Source organism: Hibiscus syriacus, unplaced genomic scaffold (assembly GCF_006381635.1).
Source record: "Hibiscus syriacus cultivar Baekdansim isolate YM2019G1 unplaced genomic scaffold, ASM638163v2 tig00111769_pilon, whole genome shotgun sequence".
Taxonomy (NCBI): Eukaryota; Viridiplantae; Streptophyta; class Magnoliopsida; order Malvales; family Malvaceae; genus Hibiscus; species Hibiscus syriacus.
Window position 1 is genome coordinate 2,808,225 of NW_024063172.1, and position 23,013 is coordinate 2,831,237.

At 33.1% G+C, this 23,013-nt stretch overlaps 1 protein-coding gene and 1 pseudogene across 2 annotated transcripts; one reads left to right on the forward strand and one right to left on the reverse strand.

Moving 5' to 3' along the window:
* The first annotated feature begins 97 nt into the window (after nucleotides 1–97).
* On the forward strand, nucleotides 98–1,022 carry LOC120169885 (annotated as a pseudogene).
* An 11,265-nt stretch (nucleotides 1,023–12,287) lies between these two features.
* Nucleotides 12,288–19,801, reverse strand: LOC120169939 (serine/threonine protein phosphatase 2A 55 kDa regulatory subunit B beta isoform-like). Of its 2 annotated transcripts, none has more exons than XM_039178007.1 (14): nucleotides 19,486–19,801; nucleotides 17,683–17,786; nucleotides 17,492–17,587; nucleotides 17,274–17,393; nucleotides 16,719–16,925; nucleotides 16,026–16,117; nucleotides 14,966–15,084; nucleotides 14,615–14,738; nucleotides 14,043–14,166; nucleotides 13,180–13,248; nucleotides 13,000–13,091; nucleotides 12,821–12,898; nucleotides 12,651–12,718; nucleotides 12,288–12,528 (listed from the first exon to the last, which is right to left on the reverse strand). In XM_039178007.1, exons 1-14 carry the CDS (start codon nucleotides 19,595–19,597, stop codon nucleotides 12,392–12,394), a joined length of 1,542 nt encoding a protein of 513 aa, XP_039033938.1. In that variant the 5' UTR covers nucleotides 19,598–19,801; the 3' UTR covers nucleotides 12,288–12,391. The 2 variants fall into 2 exon arrangements, with proteins under 2 accessions (XP_039033938.1, XP_039033937.1); XM_039178006.1 differs by having other exon boundaries at nucleotides 16,716–16,925.
* Between the last annotated feature and the right edge of the window lie 3,212 nt (nucleotides 19,802–23,013).

Below are 23,013 nucleotides of genomic sequence, written 5' to 3' on the forward strand. Positions count from 1 at the left end.
TGATTCTGTGAAGGAAAAAAGTCTTCTTCGATTTGGTGAGAGAAGCTCCCAGAGTATAATTCCTCTTCCGATTTCAAAGATCACAATGTTTGTATAAGTTATGGAAGATCGTCAAATTAGCGGAAACGATATCAACAACAAGAACCTCAACCCAAGGCAGCTACAGCTGTTCGTTAAACTTCTCAATGGCGGGACTCTGTCGCTCCAATTCCCGGCCCCTCAAATCCAAGTCGGCGATGTCAAGCACCGAATTTATGAAATTACCAAAATCTCTATCAACCTTCAGTGCCTGATTGGTGGCCATTAACTCAATGATAATTCGGAGATATCCCACTCCAACGCCACCCTCATTCTTTTCCTCTGGCTTATTGGTGGCAATAGAGTTTTCGGATCGCTGTTACGTGGCGCATCCACGAAGGTCGGACAAAAAAAGACGAGCAATTTCGAGGCGTGCCGAGACATGAGCGTGAGGAGGCTGAGGCATGTGAACACAATTAAAAAAGGTTGGAGGAGTGGAAAGCGGATGAGGAACAGAGGAGGTTGGAGAAGATCGCGAAAGACTTTATTAAGAAGAAAGTAAAACTTGGAAAAAAGAAGTTGGAGATGGAGAGGCTTAGAAGTATGTGGAAAAGTATAGGGAGCAATCAGCGAGGTGTGTGGCAGTGGTTGAAGAGTCTGTTAGGGTAGCGTGCCAAAATGGAAAATGGAAGGTGGTGCCAGGAGGAGCTGACCCCAAAAAATTAAAGATTTGGTAAGTTTTTAAGATCATTTAATTTGCTGGTAATTTAGGTTGGTATTAATGTTTTGATCATTTATTCGTTTTTGTTTGATCATTTAGGATGGGGAAAAGGAAAGTGGATGAGAGTGACAGTGATAGTGATGATAGCGGTGTGGATGAAGAAGAGAATGAGAAATCTGTAGTTTTAAACAATGGGAATCATTCTGATTCTAGTAAGGGAACCGAGGGGAGTTCTGGTTTGGTTTCGGGGGGAATCAGTGTAACATCCTCCATACTGGGTTAGTGATTAAATTGTGAAATTTTATAATTTAGCGATCAAAGTTGATAAATTGAAAGTTGAAGGAATTGATTGAAATATTTGGTGTATGATGAATTAATAAGTGAATGAGAATTAAAAGGGTAAAAGGGTCATTGAGCAAAAGTAATAATTAAATATTAGATATTGGGTATTATAATACCCAAGGGAAAGAAACAAGAGTTTCCAGACAACTCTTGATTCTTCTTTCTTCTTCATTTTCTTCTTCAACGTGAAGCAGCCAAACCTAAGGTAAGTTTGATTTCTTTTGGTTAATCCTTCAAATTAAAGTATGGGTTTGATTTATGAAGCTTTAGGAAAGATTATGGATATGGAAAATATTATAGAAACTCAAAGATTGGTGAGTTATGAAGGATTAAAGAAAGGAAGTAGAAAAGTGAAATATTGGATTAGAGTTTCTAATAAGAATTAGAAGTGGGTTTTGACTTGTCATAAAGCTAAATAAGAAGTATGAGGTGTTAGAATTCAAATTAGAACATGTTGGAATTTGGGTTAGATTCTTAAACTCTACATGGAGAATTGGATTTCTAAGTTTTAAAAGTATGAAATGAATAATAATTAGTTTAAGTAAGAGTATGCAAGTTAAGGATATATAAAGAGGGGAAATATAAAGTGTTAAGTAGACTAAGAAGAGATTTTTGTGCTAAAATGACAATTCTGGGCAATGTGCATCGATGCACATTCATTGTGCACCGATGCATCGATGATAAATCCCATAAATTTTTCAAGGTGTACCGATGCACATGAAGTGCATCGATGCACTCTTTTAAAATATAAACATCGAATGCAATTAATGCTTTGATGCATAAGGAGTGCATCGATGCATCCCCATTAAATACAAACATCGAATAGGATTTATGCATCGGTGCATGGTGTAGTGCATCGATGCATACCTCCATTAAAAGATGAAAATGGCTTTTCTTTTAGCCTAAGAATGATAGCTTAGAATATACTAATTAGTATATTGATAAGTATCAATAAATTACTATGTAGATATCGAGCCTAAATGAGTTCTGGAACCATCGACAAGTAGGATCAATCGAGGGAAAGACAAAGAAATCTAGGTGAGTGCATATTCATAGCATGAATATGTATTCTATTCAGTTATAGACTTATGATAAGTCTAGATTCAATATTTTGATAAATGATCGTATTTCATATTATGATACATGACATGAATTCATACCATATGCATTATGTGACATGAATATGCAAGAAAAAGTTATATGAGTTATGTGATAAAGGTATGAAAATAATATGTCTACGTGATACAAATTAGGTGAATTGTGAAAGCCCATGTTATGTAGATGAGAACTATAGGTATAGTTGGCATGCCAAGGGTAGAGGGTCTACGCGCTCCTTCGGGATATATATATATTCTTTGAAACATGTGTGAAGTCTTGTGAGACACATACTTGATCCCTAGTATATGTATATGATTCTTAAGGAATGATATGTGGTCCTTATGGACATTATTATATGGCACTCTGGTGCAATTATACGCGGCACTCTGGTGCAATTATACGCGGCACTCCGGTGCAATTCTACGCGGCACTCCGGTGCAATTCTACGTGGCACTTCGGTGCAATTATACGAGCTGTGGTGACAGCATAGTGCATAACCTCACAATACTCACATACCTTAGGTTCTCTGTATGGTACCATGGGCTAATGAACTTAATAAGGTGAACTTATGAATGTGAATTTGATAAGTATATGTGTAAGAAACATGGTTCTGGTTATTGCATTGTTTACATACATCTTATCATTGCAACCCATCTCATTTTGGCAATTACTTTATATTTATTGATATTAATATATTACCTCACTAAGTTGATGAGTTATCGTGTGAGTGTTTCACACATAAGATCCGATAAAGTAGACGATCGAGGTTAAGCAGCTGGACAACATTACTCCTGCAACTATCAAATCAGAAACAACTTAATCAGTAGGTCATTTTGTTATGAAAATGGATGTTGGCATGTAACTAAAGAGTTAAGTTGTGTATGCTCTAAATATTTTGGTAAACTTATATTACCATATGTATATTATCGTATTTTCTTAATATAAGTTCAAGTATTTTGCTATTATTTGTAAGAGTTGTGTTTTAAAAGTCAATGTAATATCTATGACTCGTATCCAGGTTGGATACGGGTTGGGGGTGTTACATTTAATGGTATCAGAGCTATGGTTTAGCCGATTCTAGGCATAAACCAGAGTCTATAGAGTCTTTAAATGGGATACATGCCAACAAATAGTGAGAACTTCTGATCTGGTATACTATGAGTATGTTGTTTTGCTAATATAACAATGTGTTTATTTTATTAGATGTCTGGACATAATAGCTCCCGAAGTGAAGCGGGAGAAGATAGGCCTGCTGAAAGCAGTAATTCACCTGCCCTGGTCAGGCAAGGTGAAGAACAGGCATATCAACGAGTGCCTGTGCAAGATCAAGATACGTTCTTCAAAACGTTAGATGCTATTTTGACGCGTCTTTAACCTTCTACTCCACCAACTCAAAGAATGAATATAGCAAAAGAGTTGAGAGGTTTAGGAGCTCTCGAATTTAAGGGAGAAGCTGAGGAAGGTCCAGTGTTAGCGGATCTTTGGTTGAATGATTTGAAAATCATGCTAGATGGTCTTCACTATTCTGAAGTGGAGAAGTTAGATGGAGCTGTATCTTTATTGAGGGTCAGGCGAGGATATGGTGGACGAACGTCACCATGAGGATGTCAAACGACCAGTTGACTTGGTCTTTGTTTATTGAATAATTTAAAAACAAGTATATTGGAGATCAATTTATTCGGCAAATGAAGCAGGAGTTTTTTGAATTTGAAACAGATGAACCGCTCTGTATATGAGTATGAATGTGAGTTCAACAAGTTGAGTAGGTTTGCATCCGAGCTTGTGCCTACTGAAAAAGAGGCTTGTGAATGGTTTGTGGAGGGCTTACGCTCTAGATTGAAAGAAATGCTGATAGTATTGAATTTTTCCTTGTTCAAAGAGGTGATCAATCGTGCCAAGGCTCTTGAAAGAGCTCAGAATGAGAGATTCAGGGATTTTAGAGTTCAGACATCAAAGAGAACGGGTGCTTCTTCTAGCTCAACACCATCAAAAAGAGGAAGAGACTCAGGATTTCGATCACAAGCTAGATCAGAATCAGTTGCATCGTCTGCTAGGGGAGCAAGTCAGGCAAGACCTAGACAGACGCAGTCAGTGTGATATGGTGTTGGGAGATCTACTTCGAGTCAAGCAAGACAGTGTCAGCACTGTGGGAAAAACCATTCTGGGGCTTGTCGGATGGTTTCTGGAACCTGTTTTCGATGCGGAGATGCCGTATATTTTATTTGGGATTGTCTATTGATGGTTGGTGAACTAAATAATGAGGTTAATTGTTCTTCTAAATCGGAATCAGAAGTTCAAAAAGAAACATTAGTTTCAAATGCTAACATTACAGAACCAGAAAAGGCATTGAACTTTAACGACTTTAATTCTTCATAAGAGATGGAGGTATGGTTGAACACTTGAAGTTCTTTACCTTTTTTTATGAGCTTAATACTAATAAAGATCAATACCATTGATACATCGTTAGAAAAAATACTGCTTTCAACTAACTCAATGATTGCATACCTAGATGATATAGGATATTCAACTATTTTTAGTTGCAATTTTATCAAATGCTTTCCTTTAGCGCAAGTAAATTTGGCCATAACTATTTGATTTTATTTTAGCTTTGTCTTCATGTTCTTGTGTACAAAGTTATTGGACCAGACAAATTGAATAATTGAAGAAAAGATATCATGGAGTGAAATTTAAAATCAACATATGAATTGAATTATCATGGGCCCTGTGGTGATGCAGTTGCTTTTATAATGCTTAACGATGATACATCATTAATTGTTTTTATCATTTCTAAAGGTTCTTGGATTGGAGCGGCTGAAATTTGAACTGCATGAACGCAGGCTTAAATGTGGTGGTACATTACAAGAGCAAGTTGCCCGTCTTTTCTTGCTAAAGTTTACCCCTTTCGATGAGCTTCCGAAGAAGTTTCTTGCAAAGAAATGAAACAACCATGTAGTAGGGTGACTGTTGAACTATGTTTCGATATAACAATTTAAGGCAAAATGGTTTTTGGACTTGAATTGAATTTACAAAACGTATTTGGACTTGAATTGAATTTACAAAATGTATTTGGACTTAATTGAATTTATTCAAAATTTACAAAAATAATTCAAAGTTCTTTTAATTTAAAATTGAGCACAAAAATGTTTTTATGAATAGTACTTTACTATTTGAACAGTAAATTCCAGTATGTAAAAGGGGAACCGATTCCCCCCAAGGGGGTACCGATTCTCTCACTGTTCATCAGCCCAACGGTCATAATATTTGAATATTATGAAGGGGTATCGATTCCCTATGAAGGGGTACCGATTCCCCCCATTCTGGGCAGCCTATTTTTGCAGAAAAATCATTCCCAAACGGCTCCAAAACATCCCCAACGGCTAGATATGACTTCAAACACATTCCAAACTATAAATACAAGCTAAGGACACTTGAAGAAGAAAGAGAACAACTATCCAAGCAATCAAACACAAGAGAAGAGTTTTACATTCTTATTTCATCTTTCTCTTGTATATATTTTGTTCTTGTGAGCTCAATCTTGTAAACACCTACCTTAGAGAGGTTTTCTTGTTTACATTTCTTATCCTTTTGTAAAGGGGAAAGGTTCTAGCTAATCCCGTGTAAAAGCTAGGGAAATGTTCTAGTTTAGCCCGGAAAAACTAGGGAGTTTGTAAGGTTACTCTTTATCCTCAAAAGAAAGAACAAATTAGTGAATTTGTTGGAAAATCCTTGGTGAGGAGCTAAGGTAGTGGACGTAGACTTTGATTGAGAAAGTCAAACCACTATAAATCGCTGTGCAATTCTCTATCTTTCAATCTCCTTACTCCCTAAACACAAAACCGTTCCGACCCCTCTTTACAAACTGTTCCGGTTATCGATTCGAGCTTCCGAAAATCCTAACAGTGACGCTTCATATAACGACATAAGTGTATTGCTAAGGAGTATTCTTTTTATCAAACCAAGAAATGTGTATATTTCTCTTGTCATGTTTAATACTGTATGATTTAGTTCTTGTAAGGTGAACCCCTGTTAGGTAAAATAAAGTTCTCCTAGCCTAAACTGAATGTTTGGATTTGTGGAATGATAAATGTTCTAACATTGATGTGCATCATTGATCTTAAGTGTTTATCTTTTATAAAAGTAGCCTCAGCTTTTATATTTACTTCTCCTGGCCTAAACTGAATGTTTAGATTTGTGGAATGATAAATGTTATAACATTGATGTGCATCATTGATCTGCTTAAGTGTTTCTTATCTTTTATAAGAGTAAGCTCAGTTTTTATTATCATTTTTTTTCACTTAAGTCCACCAACTTTAATCCTATGAATTATGGTTCCTACGCGTTTGAAGCACTCTGCTACGTGTATCACTTGACAATATATTTCTTATTTTACAAAATATACACTTGGATTTGTTGATACAAGTTTAGGTAAGGAAGAATAAAATGGGATAAGAAAATTGGTGGTCTCTCAGTTTAGTAGGTCTTAATCCTAAGACATTCCTTGTTTTATTAATGTTTTGGTTGGATGTAAAAAAAATTGTTTGGTAGAATTGAAAAATGAAACTTTGTTTTGTAAAATACACATTTTAATCTAACCCTTATTTTTCTCATATTTTTTCTCATCTCCCCTCTAAAATTTGAACACAAATATAATAATGTCATAATACTAACTTACTCCGTTTTAAACAACTCTCTTTAATTATATGCAATATACATATGCGGATTTTCTCATATAATTTTTCGTATGTGTAAGTAAAATTTGTAATATTATTTAGTAAATTAAATATCATTTAAATTTATATAATATATTTATAATGTTCACTCTTAAAAAATAATGGATTTTGACGATAAAATATAGATGATAATATAAAAAGAGTTCATTGGTTGACATGAATAAAGAATTTGCTTATTTAGTTAAATGTTCATCTAATAAAATCATCTTTGTACATTTTGGTAGGAGTAAAATGATTCATCTATTAAAATATTCATATGCTTATTTACTTAAATGTTGATGTAAAATTTTAATATATTTTTAGATAAATTATGTAAAATTTAATATTAATTAAAATTAAAATAATACATGATATATTTACTCTTTTATTCTACCCATTTATCTTTTAAATTTTATAAAAAAATTATATATAAATTTTATTAAAAAGTATATATATATATTAAAAATAATAAAGTAATATATTCTCGAATAATTTTTATATAAATATTTTCATTTAAATATTTAGAATTCAACTTGTTAAAAAATATAGAACAATGACAATTTCGTAAAATATACATTCTAGTAATCTTTTATTCCTTCAACCAAACACTGTAATCTTACATTCCTGTCAAACAAACCAAACACAGTAATGTAACATTCTCAGTAATGTGTTAGGTAATGTTACATTCCGGTAATCCTATTCTCGGAGGTAATCTTATATTCCATGAACCAAACGCACCCTTATACTCTCTCAAATTAGACTTCAAGCAATAACAATAATTAATATCAAACAAAAATAATTAGGTTTACATAAAATTAGTCTTGGTTGAGCTCGGGAAATAATCAGGACACTCGAGTTCCTTTCAGTAGAAATACAATAGTCAGTGGATCAAAGTAAGTGCCACGACACTATATCAGTCGACTGGGCGCAAATGCCCCAAAACTCGACGGAGTAAGTCGGTGGGTGTACATTCCGATGCAGAATTCGGGATCTCATTCAGGAGTGTCTGATGGTGCTTTGATAGTGCTAGAGGGGTGCATGAGCTCTGAGATGCAGAATCCCTCAACCGCACCATGATGCCAGCTACAAATTAGTAGTTCAGTAGTTGTATACTCAGACCCGTGCCATTTGTCATTTCATGTAGTGAATGCATATAATATAATACAATTTTTAGTGAAGCATTAAGCTCGTAAGCTCATCGTTCGGAATGTGTTTCTATGCGCAGGCTCTTAGGGAGCAGGTCGTGAGGAGCTATCATCATCAGATATTCCAGTTCAACAAATTCATATTTTCAAAAACCTTTCAGAGTACGTCTTGAGTTACTTTACAAACAGTTTTAAAAGAAAAAATTTTGGTCACTATTTCGATAATCTCGTGTAACTAGGGTGATACATACTTGACTAATCAATTCGTGCGTTTTTTCTGGGAAGAGGGAGTCAAATGAGAAGGCTAAGATATTGCGGGTAAGCAAATTGTATTCTCAAACCCATCATGCATGTTTTCGTAAACAAATATTTATGTTTGGTTAACAGTTCGAGATGATGTAAAAGCCCAAGGTATTCAGACTTAGGTTGTGTTTGTTTTTACTGTATAAGGTCTGCAAAGTTCTTATGTCTGTGCCGCACGGACCACACGCAGACATTGGGCTTCGCAGACCGTTTGTTTTTTAGAAGACAAAAGCTCTTCTAACGTCTGCGCGTGGTCTGCATGGCACAAGCGTAGTCTTATGTCTGCAGACGTCTTATAACCTCTTCAAAGAGGTTTTATATTTAATTTTATATTATATTTGATTTTAATATTAATTTTTAAATAAATTAAATATTAATTTTTAATATTATATTATTATATATATTAATTTTAATATTAATTTTTAAATAAATTAAATATTCATTTTTTAATATTATATTATAGATATTTAATTTTATATCATATAAATTATTTTATATATTATTAAAATTTTATATTTATTTTAATTATTTTGATTTAAGTTTAAATATAATATTTTGTTTGGATTTGTTATTTTTAAATTATATTTAAACTTTTTATAAAAAATGTAAGTATTTAAACCACATTGCTTAATAAAAAATAATTTCATTGTTTGATAATTAAGATTTTAAAATATAAAAAATTATAAATTATATTTTTAAAATTTTAAAATATAATCACAATTAAATAAAAAATAATCATAAAATAATTTGATAAATTAAAAAATATTTTCTAAAAATATCATATAATTATAAAAATAAATTATGAATATATATTTTAAAAAAATAAAAATATTACATAATTGCATATTTAAAAAATCATATAATTTAATGATCATTTATAAATTTTATTCTATAAAACTTATAAAACTAATAATACATGTGATTATGTGAGACTTATAATAGAATTAATAAGGTGGTGTTTGTTTTTCTAAAAAAATTATTATTGTAGTTGTATGAATTATTTAAATTTCAGTAAAACTAAAATTATTTAAATCTCATTATTGCAAAAACTCTTTTAAGTTTAAAAAATCAGTTTATTTCTATTTCAATTTATTTTAGCAGTCTGCAGATGTTAAAAAACAAATAGTATGCAGAGGTTAAAAAACAAACAGTCTTCTTCTTGCAGACTACAGACTTTTGGTCTATCTCTTCTGCTGCAGATGCCTACAGATATGGTCCACAGACTACGGACCTTTTACCTCAACAAAAACAAACACCACCTTAATATATATGTGTATTGAACATTCAATTCAATCACTCTTCATGTTGTTATGATATTGTTTATTTTCCGTAAAGTTCCAACAGATGTGTATTTTAAAAAATTCAAGCAGTTTATAATTCCTTTTTGGAATTAATATTTAAAGTGCCCTTCATGTTGTGATGTATGTTTCCTTTTTGTTCAGAAAGTGGACCATCCGCTGGAGTTGGATGTTTATAACCATTTTAAGGGTTTAGATACTTTCTTATATTTGAGGTATTTGTTCGAAAATCTAAATGATGATAAGCATCGTTTTGAGAAGACAAATAATATACTTCAAAGTTAGCCTCATCAGAGATTATCGAAGGAGATTGGAGTATTAGTATGTCGAACCTCTAAATGAATTTTCATTAATTTTGAATGATTTCGTGAACTACCAATCTAATGAAAAGAAAGAGGAGTAAAATGTGAATATTTTGATATCAACGTTGTCGCCAATAACAATCGATGGTTAGTTACTTATGTCGAACCTCTAAATGGATTTTCATTGATTTTGAATGATTTCGTGAACTACTAATCTAATGAAAAGAAAGAGGAGTAGAATGTGAATATTTTGATATCAACGTTGTCGCAAATAACGATCGATGGTTAGTTACTAGTGACGATAAAAGTTCAATACCTAAACTTAAACCTTTCTAAAATTTAGAGATAAAATCAAAATATCCCTAAAGTTAACATCAATAACTGCATCAAAATATTAAAATTTAATTGTTAAATATCTAATTAAAAGTAAAATTCAAATTCAATTATATGATTAGAATATTTAAAAATAAAACATTATAAATAATATACCGCCTAAAATTCAATGCTCTCTCGTATAGTTTATCGAAAAGATAATTTAAACACTAAGGATAATATCAAACCACAATTTAACTCAATTTTGAATATAAATTTATTTATTTATAGGTTAAACTGCATAAATGGTTCTACGATTATAGGATATTATTTTGTTGAGTTCTTCGATTATTAAAAGTTATAAAATGATCCATAAACTATAAAACATTGTTTTATTGTTTACCCGCCTATTAAAAGTTATAAACTGATCACTTGACTATTCATATATTCCAAACCCGTCCTTTTTCATTAAAAAATTGACACCGTCCAAGCTGAACGTTAACCTATTAACTGAGATATGGTAAAAGTTGATCCTATAACCGTTTAAATTATATTTTGTAGATCAATTATATGTTTACATTATGTCGTTGAGACAATGATTAAAGCATTATGCAATTAAGCCAGTGCTTGAAAGTAATAACAGTGTCAATAAGCATAATTAAAAAATGATTTTATTATATCTCAATTAATAGATTAACGTATAGCACAGGTGTTCATCATTTTTTAATAGAAAATGATGAGTTTTGAATATATGAATAGTCAAGTGGCTAATTTGTAACTTTTAAGTCGAATAACTCAACAAAATAATATTCTATAATTAAAGAATTATTTTGTAACTTTTAAAAATTAAAGAACTCAATAAAACAATCTCCTATAGTTGGAGGACCATTTGTGTTCTTTACCTTATTTTTAAATCAAACAACAATTTAACCCAATAGAAAATGATAAAGTCATTATCAACACGTGGCGGAATCCGACAATCGATCGGGAGGAAAATATAAAAAGTTATGAGGTGGGCCCATTTACTCCGTATTTACTGGTCTGTCGTTTATGTTGCCGACGTGTCCTTCACCAACATAAACATTGGATAAACCTTCCTTTTTTTCCTCGGGATGCAAGAAGAATTGTTTTGGCTAAACTCTTCTATTAGTCCCTAAACTATTCAAATTATTTCAATTTAGTTCGTTTCTTTAATTTGTTCATTTTAAGTCCTGAACTGTTAAAATTTTTGAAGTTCCAATTCCAAATCAAAACAGTAGTCATGATATTTATTAAGTCTAATCCCGGTATTTGAAGACTTATAATATCTAAATTACCCTTAAATTGAGGCATAATCTTATGAATATTATAACAACAACGAACAGCAATATCAATAGAATCAATTTAAAAGTATTAAAAACTCTTTAATCATACTTTTAAAAATGAATCTCGTTTAAAATAATCATTCTACTTCTAAAATGAGAGATACAGTTGCAACTCAAATGAATCTCTTGCGTATTCTTTGTTATTTCTTTATTAAAGCATGTAACATTTACTAAATCCTTCCATTTAACAAAACTTGATACACTTTCAAGTATTTGGAGTCAAAACTCAAAGGTCACTTTGGCAAAACCTAGTCACCAAATTCAATTCAGAAAATAATAATAATAATAAATTGGACTCCTAGTTTGGACAGATCCATCCCACCAAGAAAAATTTCAGTAGAAAGGGACGAAAAAAAAACTGAAAATTTTACCTTAGAAACCTAGTTGCAATTACTGAACATATAGTTTTGTTGTAGGAGAGCTACAATCACATTTTCTGCCAACTCCAACCCAACACAAATTAGAAACTTACTCCCTCTTCTACTTTTTTTTAAAGATAGGGGATTCAAAAGGGATCTTTCGGGGTTCGGGAGGAGAGAAAACAAGAACCAAGCCGTCGCCCACTGGGGAACAATGACGGGTTGTTTCTTCTTGGATCTGTAAGAGCCATTTCTTGACCTTGATACCATGGCATGTGCTACAGGTTTTAGGGGCATCAGAGTGTGAGAATCGACGTGTAACCTTTAACTTACCGGTGTTTGGGGGGAAAGAAAAAGGAGCTTTTGCCATCAGCAACCCAAAAAAAGTTAAACCAAGCAAAAACGTTTCTTATACCATAGTTATGCATAGTACATGTACAAGCTGTTTGCAGCAGCACAGGCAATTGAGTTTTCGGTCGGGTGCCACTTTAGGTGCAACAACTTTGTTGTGAAATCGAAAGCATTTCCATTTGCATCAATTCCCGAGGTTTCAGCTCCTGGTATGACAAATTCACCCAAATAAAAAGCACTTCAGTACGAATCATCAACCCCTCGTACCCAAAGAAACAACTCAAATGTTAGAAAGTTGAAAAAAAATGATGTAACAACAAATCATGACCTCGTCTGACAACTCGTGTTATACTGCTTAGGGATCTGGAAGGCCTTGAGGGAGTCTGAATCTGTCTCCTGAAAAGACATGGATGTTTATGACTACTATCTAACATCAATAGAAAGATCGTAATTCACATTGCACAGAACTTGTCTTTTACTCGGCTCGAGTGAACTTACCTCATTGGATTTTTGCTGGCTTCCAAAGTTGTTGCCTCTGTGCTTCCAGGGGCACAACCGAACACACGGAATAGATTGCTGATATCACAGAGTAATTGTAAATATTATGTTTCATGGAAGAAGAAGAAGAAGAAGTCAACAACAAAAGGCTACACATGATGGCTTTGCTCAGAACAGACCTGTAAGAACCTGTTGCCACTCGCAATCCATCTCCACTTAGGCAACACTCAAATTTGTCAAAGATTGAATCATTTTCATACAAATCACACAGCTGAAACAATTAAAAATGCCATAACCAGATGTCACAGCACATCCCATATATGATTAATTTCATCTCTTGAAGAAAATAGAAATAATACCTTAGGTCTCAAATATTCATGAACCTGGAACGTTGCAATTGGACCTGAATCCATATTGATGTCCCAAAGCTACAGCCAAGTGATATGTAATCAAGTTATATGACAAGTCGTACGACCCCCATTGAAAAAGGAAACATCAAATATATATGTTATACCGAACAAAATGATAATCAAGTTCCAAACCACCATCAGAAAGTCTTACAGCCAAAAGGAAATAGGAAATATGACGAAAATTTTAACATTAAAAAGTAAATGTTTTGTATATAATATTAAGGATTCCGATACAATACGGTAAAAGATCAAAACAATGAAACAAAAATGACATGTGATTGATTCAAATATAGAACGGGAACAGAATCAGAAACATCAGTTTAGTTTTAAAACATTCAACTTGCATATACGTGCTCAAATACTGAGTAGAAGAAACTACCAAAACATTTACCCTCAACCCACCTTTTCACAACTTTATGATAAGTTCTCCATGAGAAAAACATTTTTTTGAGTATTTGATTCCAAGCCAAAATACCAACAAAACAAATTGTTGTATCCAGTTTAATCAAGTGCCATTAAGTGTTTACAAACTAGAATCTTTAGAGACGTACAATTGCAGCCAAATGTAATTAGAGCTTCATGTGTTCTACACATTATGGTACTAATTGTGATTGAATTCTATCAATTTCTTATAGGATAAGCCAATGGATAATTACGTCAGGGATAAAGCCATCGTGGCATGCTTATGGAAAAAATGCTTGCATAATGTGATGTTTATGCAATGCAAAGTATATTTAGATGTATCAAAGGCAAATGCAAGGAGAGAAGAAGAAGAAGAAGGCAAACATAAAGAAAAGGAACTGAGTTCACACCTTAAGAGTCATGTAATCACGGCTAAGTATATATCTTCCGTCTTTTGCAAATTTAATATCTGAGATTGAGGCGATTATCTCTGTAAAAAATGATCTAGAACCAGGTGACTCTGGTTCTTCAAGTCTGTTTCCATATAGAAGTATTCATTATTAATAAAGGATACTGAAAAAATAACATATAGACCCTTGCATACCAGGATCCATAGCATGGTATTAAACCGAAAAAACCCATGAAAAAACCTGAATCTGAACCCACCCAAACCTGACTTGACCAAAAAAGTCAAAGACCCAAGCCCGATAAAATCTGAACCTAAGATGAATTGAACCCAAATAAATCTAAACATGAAAAGCTTGCTATAATGGTTATATCTTTCATAAAAGTCTTAACAATGACCTAACTAGCATGAAAAAGAACCCAGCCCGTATCCAAAAGGACAAAAATCTGCAAAAAAACTGAAACCTGAAAGGGTTCGAGTGCAAAATGGACCAAATTAAACTGCCAAACTACCCAGTTTGCCACCTCTAAATGTTAAGTAGACTAAGCAAAAGGAAAAAAAAAGTAGAACACTTACAATTTGGCATGAGAATCACACAAAGCTGATTGACGCAAATCAATGAGGCGAATTGAACCTTTTGAACTACTATATGCTAACATATTACAATGGGTAGGGTGGAACTCTGCCGATGTTATAACCTCTGCAAAGACAGAAATAGTAATAGTTTAAACCTCAACAAAACTTATGGTTGAACAAACCTAGGAGCTTGAAACAAACTCTGAACCAACTATTAACCCAAAGGACCATTGAAAACAGATTACTATGGGAAAGCCTTTGTGAAATTACTAAATAGCATTGAAGCTGAAAATATATTAAGAAATGAAAGCAGCAGAGAAAAAAAAAATACCAACATGCTAAGAGGCTTACCAGTTAGATCCTCCATGTTTGCAGGCTTTACGTCAACAATATTGAAACTTTGATCGCTGATTTCCAAGTTCCAAAGATTTATACGCAGATCATCAGCAGATATAAAGGTTTCACCATCACTAGAAACGATAAAGAGTGCATCAATATAATTTCAAAAATGAAGCAAATATTGGAAAACAAGAAACAGAATCAGGATGTGGTTTCAAACATGCACATGCGCATAACTGTTATAATCTTTCAAATATAAACTGCAGACAAGCCTGAATGTCAAGAAGCTTAAATATCGCTGTAAGGATTTCAAAATATTACACAACTTCGGGTAAACCAAGAATGGTTGATAGAGCGAACATAGCATTTTTTTCATGCACATAAGAACGTCCTGAAGAAACAAACAATTCATGAAAAAAATCTCTATCCTTAGCATGCAATCCTATGGTTTAGAAGTTCTCCAGTTTTCTCAAGATTATTACCCACCCTTTCCTTTCTAAAGCATGAAAGGTGTCATCAGAGACCATTACACAATCATAGCTGCTTGCTTGGAATGACAACAAAAAACGTTCAGCACATAATGTTATTAAGGAATCAGGATTCATTAAATAATAATTATTTAAGAACAATCATACTTTATTATTATAGCTGGAAAACCCTATGCCTTCCGCAAAACAAGAATGTCAAAGTTTGAATAAAAAAGGAAAAAACTAGAATCCCAACTCACACCAGTTTTAACTTTATACTCGAATCTAGAAACTAAAACTAGTCACCGCCACTCTCTTAGGAGACCCCTAAAAATGACACTGCAAAGAACAAAAAAATAATCAACAAAAAGACAAACTCAGAGGAAAAACATATATCAAATCGACACTCTTCAAGTTTCCCAGGTGACAATGGGTTTCATTCCATCAGAGAATAAAAAGGTAGTGCTCTTGGTTTATAATATATATACCATAAAGTGGAAAAAACCATACTTCCTTACTTCCTCTTCTACTAGTTGTCAAATAGATTCAAAAAAGAAAAAAAAAAGTGAAATAAATTTTCAACAACACTAAAAAAGAATAACTACCTGTTATTTGAAATAGAATTGATGTGATAATCATGAGCATGGGCATATACTTTTCGACATCTAGCTACTAGGTTGGTCTCCTGACTTGTTACCTTGAAATAGTAAAGATTAAAGGTTAGAGGTTAGAGTGCAGAAAAAGGCCAAGACACATTAAGACAATAAAAATGGTTCATGATTATTCAATCACAAATCATAACATCCTCTCTGGCTGAAAAAAGGAAAAGAGACTGAACAACCAAGTGGTCTTAAAAGCACTTGTGCCATAAATGGTTGCCCGAGGATCAGTCATCCAAAAAGAAGCACAGGAGAAAGTTGCAGATTCCAGATGATAATGTATAACAGGATAGAATCTAAATTCTAACGGTATATTTTACAGAAATAACTAGAAGGGTTTTTGTATAAGAAATTACACACACATATATGTATGTGTGTGCGTGTAAAAGGCTGAATACTCAGTCTCACAGGCCTTCAACACCAAAAAGCCCTACACATAGTTAAAGTACTGCTTCTTGGAAACATCTGGTGGTAAAAGTGTTCATCGCCTCACTGGCACTTTTACTAAACTCTTAAAAGTTTTTCACCTTTCCCCTAGCCTTGAGCATAGTAAAACTCATATAGCTCAAACAGTATTCTAAGTTTATACTATAACTTAAACCACAGAATAAATAAAATGATTGCATAGAGTACAACTACCACAGGTAAACGCAATGATGGCAGGCCTCCGGGTGGGAAAGAAAAATCATTTTCCAAATAGTTGTAGGATTTGTCAGGGGAGCCTCCATTTGCAAGAAAAGGGATGGGGCTATTTGAATTACTTGAACAAGCCATGTTTCCATTTCCTACAGTTTTTTGGGGGTCCAAATTCATTTCAGAAACCTTCTTGAGCTTCTTTTCTTGGACCTGTCACACCCACAGACAGATAACAGACAAATAAGTGGCTATAATGGCAAGGGGAGAGCAATAAATTATAATATAAATCATTAAATTTGTTTAATGATTGACAAAAATGAGACAGATTACCTAACAAGTTTCTCTTTCCTAAATAACCATTTCATAAGAGCATTCTATAGACTGTTCTATCCATGCACCACTACCATTGCAGTGGTTTCAGTAACATATTTCATTCAGATGAATGAACATACTAAATTACCAAGCAGTACTTATTACAAAGTGGTCACATAGACAATCTACGATAAAAATGAAAGCCATATAGTTAAGAACAGTTTCGGCAAAAGAATTCCTCCCTACCTTCCAAAATTTGATTGCTTTATCATTGGTAGAAAGCAGAAATAGCGCACCATTGGCTGTTTGGCACCATCTGATTTTGTTAATTTTTTCCTCTATTTCCAAGCTCTTGAGATAGTCAAACTAGAAAATAATCACAATAATCAATGCATAATAGAGCACAGAGGGAAACATATGATACTGTGCATGTATCATTGAATCAAAAAGTGATGAGAGCCCACCTCAGGCTCATGGCTTTGGAACTCCGTCTTGTAACGAAACTCAGGGTGCCGATTAATTGGATAGTCCATTCTCTCCAAATACCTTCTTGGCGCATGCTATAAATTGCAATAAAATAAGTTATTATAAAGTTGCAATGGAAGGAAAACTCTTATGTAAAAATATTAGCATCAGGAGAGGTAGCAGAACCCACATCCTTTGTATCCGTCCTCTCAAAGAGAACAACCCGGCCCCCACGGTCACCAGTGGCAAGGTGATCCCCAGTTTTATCAAATTCAATTGCTGAGATAATATCAACTGCAGCAGGAAACAAAATTCTTAAGAAAATACAATTCTGCAGACAATGCAGTGAGTAATGGTAAAATTTTGTCAAGACTATCTTTCTATAAAGAAACTGTATTGTTCTGCTAGGGAAGAAGGCCAAATCTTTTTCCTTTCTATTGATAAATTACAAATCTTAGTCTTGATACTTTTTTTCCTATACTATATCTTTCCTTCTCTTTGAGAACACAAAGAAAGTTACAATTTGATTGATTATAAACTATTTCTGCTATGCCCTACCTAGATAATTCACAGCTACCGTAATATATATTCTCATAGCCCTTTCACCAAACTACTCCGGAAAGCTTAGGAAAATAATGTCAAATGTGGCAATGACAAGCTTAAATTTGAGAGATGAGGGGGAAAAAGAACCTGCTAGCAAGTCACAAGCTCTTAAGGGTCACATTGTCCAAGATACTTCCTTTTTTTTCATAAGAATTGGAGGTCTCGCTAAAAACCCCCTTCATAATTTCCGACATACCTAGGGTATAGCAGCAAACAGCGGGAGGAGGAAAAGAGTACCTCAAGTTTTATTAGAATATGGTAAAACAAAGTTTTAGGTTACAAAGAGCCATCCTTATGCAGAAAAAGAAAAGACCCCAGCTATCCCCCATCCTAACAATAAATAACCCAGGATTAACCAATTCCAAGAAATGTTTAGAATATTGAATCCCAAGAAAGGATTCTTGTTAAAGAGTCTATCATTCATTGCTTTTCCGTAACTCAAAATAGATTATTGAAATTTTAGCTAAGACTATGAGTTACCATCAAAAGGATAAAACATCTACCTCAGCAGTTTCTACATCAAAGTTTGCATTCTTGTCTACTACCTAGTTCTTGTGGTGTCGTTAAACTGAAAATCATCAAGCTAGTACTTACACATGATTGAATTCAACTTGTTAATCCAAGTTTCACTACTGACTTACTGAACCGAACAAAAAGGTCAATATCTACCAACACTCTTAGATCATTCAACTGACTGATAGTATAATGTGCTTTCTATCTGTCCATTGACAAGGAAGTTTACCATAATATAAACCTTTCGTAACATAAACAAAACACACCACGTGAATCCAGGAATCTGTAACATGTAACTGCCTTCATGCCCAACATACAAACATTAAACCCATCCAAATCAATGTAGTCATCCAAAAATGGGTTAAGACTTAAAGTGACATATCTAAACACCTAAAACATAATCTATCTCAGTCCCAATAGAGTGATGATGCCCATGTTCCAGTTTCAATTCAATTATCAATATTATTAATCAGTTCGAACCCTGAAACCTCATGACCACAAATTACTACGAAAAATTCTTAAGCTTCCAATCACTAATACTACAAAAAGTAAAAGGGACACAACTTGTCATCGCATGCAACATCACTAACTTCATCAACTTAACTTCCACACTACTTTTTTTTTCTTTCCTCGCAAGAAACTACTACTCAGTAATGATTCAAAGCATTGTTTAGTCTGTAACCCACTATATTCCCCAAATCTAAGACGACGACGACGCCTCCCAGAAGGAAAGGTCGCAAAATTTTCCTCACCCACTACCTAAACAACAATTTTTCAATAGCCGTGATCCGAGACATGTCCAAATCACTATAATAGAACCTAATTCCAATAGAATCAACAAATTTCAAATTAGATCCAAAGACGATAAGAAAATTACCTTCTTGAACTTCTTCTCCAGCCGTTCGTTCACCAAATACCTGGGAGAATTTCCACTCCAAAGGTTGTGGCGGCCCCGCCGGAGCTGTCAGCACCTCATCGCCTCCGTCCATTTCCTTCTTTTTTGAGTTTTTCAGTGTCAGATAATCAATAACGACCTAGATTTTACCACACTCCCAGGATCAAATAAAAGATCGCATCTTGAGTTAGCCTTCCCCCCTCTTCTCTTTTTACCTTCTTAAATTCGAAAGGGAAAAAAAATACAAATTTGCTTTCGATTTCAATATTTCAAGTTTCAACCATTGATAGAATATCCCGAAGAAAAACAAACAGGCACCCAAATATTCTCCTCCTCCTTAAAAAATATATTTATATAAAGTAAAATAAATAAATAAATAATCTCTCTCTCTCTTGGAGAATTTTGGGATTTTCAGATTTCTTAAGGATTACTGACTCAGTAGAAAAATGATTTCTTTGAAGTTATAACTATGATGTAAATTTCAAGTACAGATTAATAATCTAATTATCTTCGGAGAATATTTTAAAGGCTTCAACTAAAAAAATTAATTAAACTATTTTTTTAAGTAACTAAATTTTTATCAAAATAATTCCTTAAACTATTATATGTAAACATTTTAAGTACCTTAACTATCTTTCTATTAAAATAAAATCTTATACTATATATATTTTTACTTCAAACCCCTAAACTATTTTTTATTAAAACAAGTATCTAACTTTATGTGATGTGTCAATATCTTATTAGTCGAAAAATAATTTTCTAACTGAAAAATATTATGACTTAAAATAATTAGATATAATAATTTAACTAATAATTTGACAAAAAAATTAGGTACCTAAAATAAAAAAACATAATTTAAATATTTATTTCTACTTTGAGCCTATTTTTAAATCAAAGTACAACTTAAACGATGACTCAAACTTTTGCAAAGTACATCAGATATTCTAAACATATGTTCAAATAATTTTCATAGTCGAATTTTTAAAAATTTTAAAATAATTATTAAATTATTATAAAATAATCATTGATTTGTATATTATAAATAATTATTAAATTTACAAAATATTATAACCATTACAATTAAAAAATATTTTAACATAATTTAAAAACCTCTAACATACTTATCCAAAAAGATATTATATTAATCTCTCATCTCCACCATTTTGAAGATAGCTTGGACTGCATACATCTATTTGATTTGGGAAGAAAGAAATAGGAGAATCTTTCAAGATAGAAGCAGAGACGTGAAACAACTATTGAAAAACATCAAGGAACTTGTCCGAATTCAGCTAATTGGTAGAAACATTAATAGACTCAATAATATTAATTCTAATCTATATAGCTATTGGGGTATAGACTAAACATTTTTGTTGTTGTATATAACTGTTTATACTCCCTTTTGGGACGTTTGTTGTAGCATACTTTGCTCCTTTGGATAATAAGATTTAATTTATCCCAAAAAATATTATATTAATCTCTCAATAGTGTGAGCTTTTAGTGTATATATGATCAAGTCACAAGCTGTGACTTTTTCTATTTTAACTCTTTGATTGGGTGACTTTATTTGGTGAGTGGATCAAAGTGATTTTTGTTTTTGTATATAAAATGGTCGTCAATAACCTTAAAAAACCCATGGACTTGGTGGAGATTGCATGCTCAAAAGTAGAAAGATACAATAAAATGTCTTGACCTTTTTACTTTTTTAATAATTATTTAATGTAAATGTAACCCCCAGACCGATGCGGGTAACCCGATTCGATCCGGGAAGTCACATTAGGGCCACCGGAGTGACTCATTGTAAAAATAGCGGAAAATTTAAAACTTTTTATCAGAACATGTAAACTTATAAAATCAGTTGTCAATATTTAAAAATAAAACAGATTTCCAAACTCGTATATAAATCAAAATACAATTACATGCCCCCTAATCACATGTACCATACTCTGCAACAACGCCGGACGAACTCCCTTACTGAAGTCGATAGATGCACTGGTACAATTCTTTTAACCTGAAAAGGTGAGTAATATAGTGAGCTTTAGAAAGCTCAGTAATACAGAACTACCAGATGATGCTGATGAACGTGCAGATACAGATAAATATTTATTTCCTTATTGTTTCAGACATTTACAGATCTTTATACTGAGCAGAGATTCTACGGATATTTCAGGTACTAACGGACCATGAGCTTTCAGTTCAGATAAATATTTCGGATGATTGAGTTCGGGAGATCAGAATAGGTTTTCTAGTGTGTTCCAAAAAATCACGTAACTTTTTAGATCTTTTTAATATATATATATATATATACCCCCATCCGCCACGAACAAAATGTGTAGGTTCCCCAGAACCATACAACCCCGTCACGTCCAGTAAGGTCCTGAGCACACAGCCGAGGAACCGGTAAGTAAGGCCCTGAGCACACAGCCGAGGAACCTCTAGGTATTCTTCCTCCAACATTAACCCCCCAAATAAAACATGTTCCGTCCGTAAACGGATATATCAAAAATCAAATCATAATTCACGTCAAGTATCATATCAAAATCCAGGTCAAGTATCATATCAGAATCCAAGTCAAGTATCAGATCAGAATCCATGTCATATATCATATCAGAATCCATGTCAAGTATCAGATCAGAAATCAAATCGAAAATCAGGTAAAATATTCATGTGGGTAGGGAACACACCAGAATTTACAGATAGTATTCAAAGATATTGGATAATCTTAACAAGTAGGGGAACACGGATCTTTAGTATACCGATAGAATATCAGAATTCAGAATCACTATTGAAAGAGTTCAATAACTGACAAATCATCAGTTATTCAGAATGTGACTTGAGCTGATAAGGAAGAAATGAAGGTTCAGGACATTTATATTATATGTCGATTGATCGAATTATCGGACAACTCTTAGATGAATAGTTTCCAAAACTAATGCTTGTCGATTGGTCAATTCATTGTTCTTCCAGGGTATTTACTCTTTAATACCACAAATTCTTGTCCGTAGACCATTTTCGGAATCATCGCTGAATAAATCTTCCAATGTCTTTATTTCATTTCCACGCTTCCACAATATCATGAAATGCTGACGTACTTGATTAATTTGTTCATAACCCATTGTAATTGTACACTACGTAAACTCATCAGAGTTTCCAGACTTATCCAAATCACTTATTAAATCCTCAGTCATTGAGGTTACCTATTTCATTTAGCAGTCATCTCCATTCCAATTACTTCAGGATTTTCCAGAGTAATTCAAACGTTCCTGAATTTCAGATACATGTTGTACTTTCATTCCATTCCATTTGGTCTTCGTGGTTGATTGTCGAACAAACGTCCAATTCTTAGTACTGAATACAATCTAGAGCTGAGCTGAGCTGAATACTTCCAAAATTTATCATCGAGTCAAACTTGAGAAGACAAACACATGTTCTAGTAATATCTATGCCATTTAGGTATTGATATAGTTTTAGGGTTGATATACTCACTTAAATTGTTTTCCATTATCTTTAAAG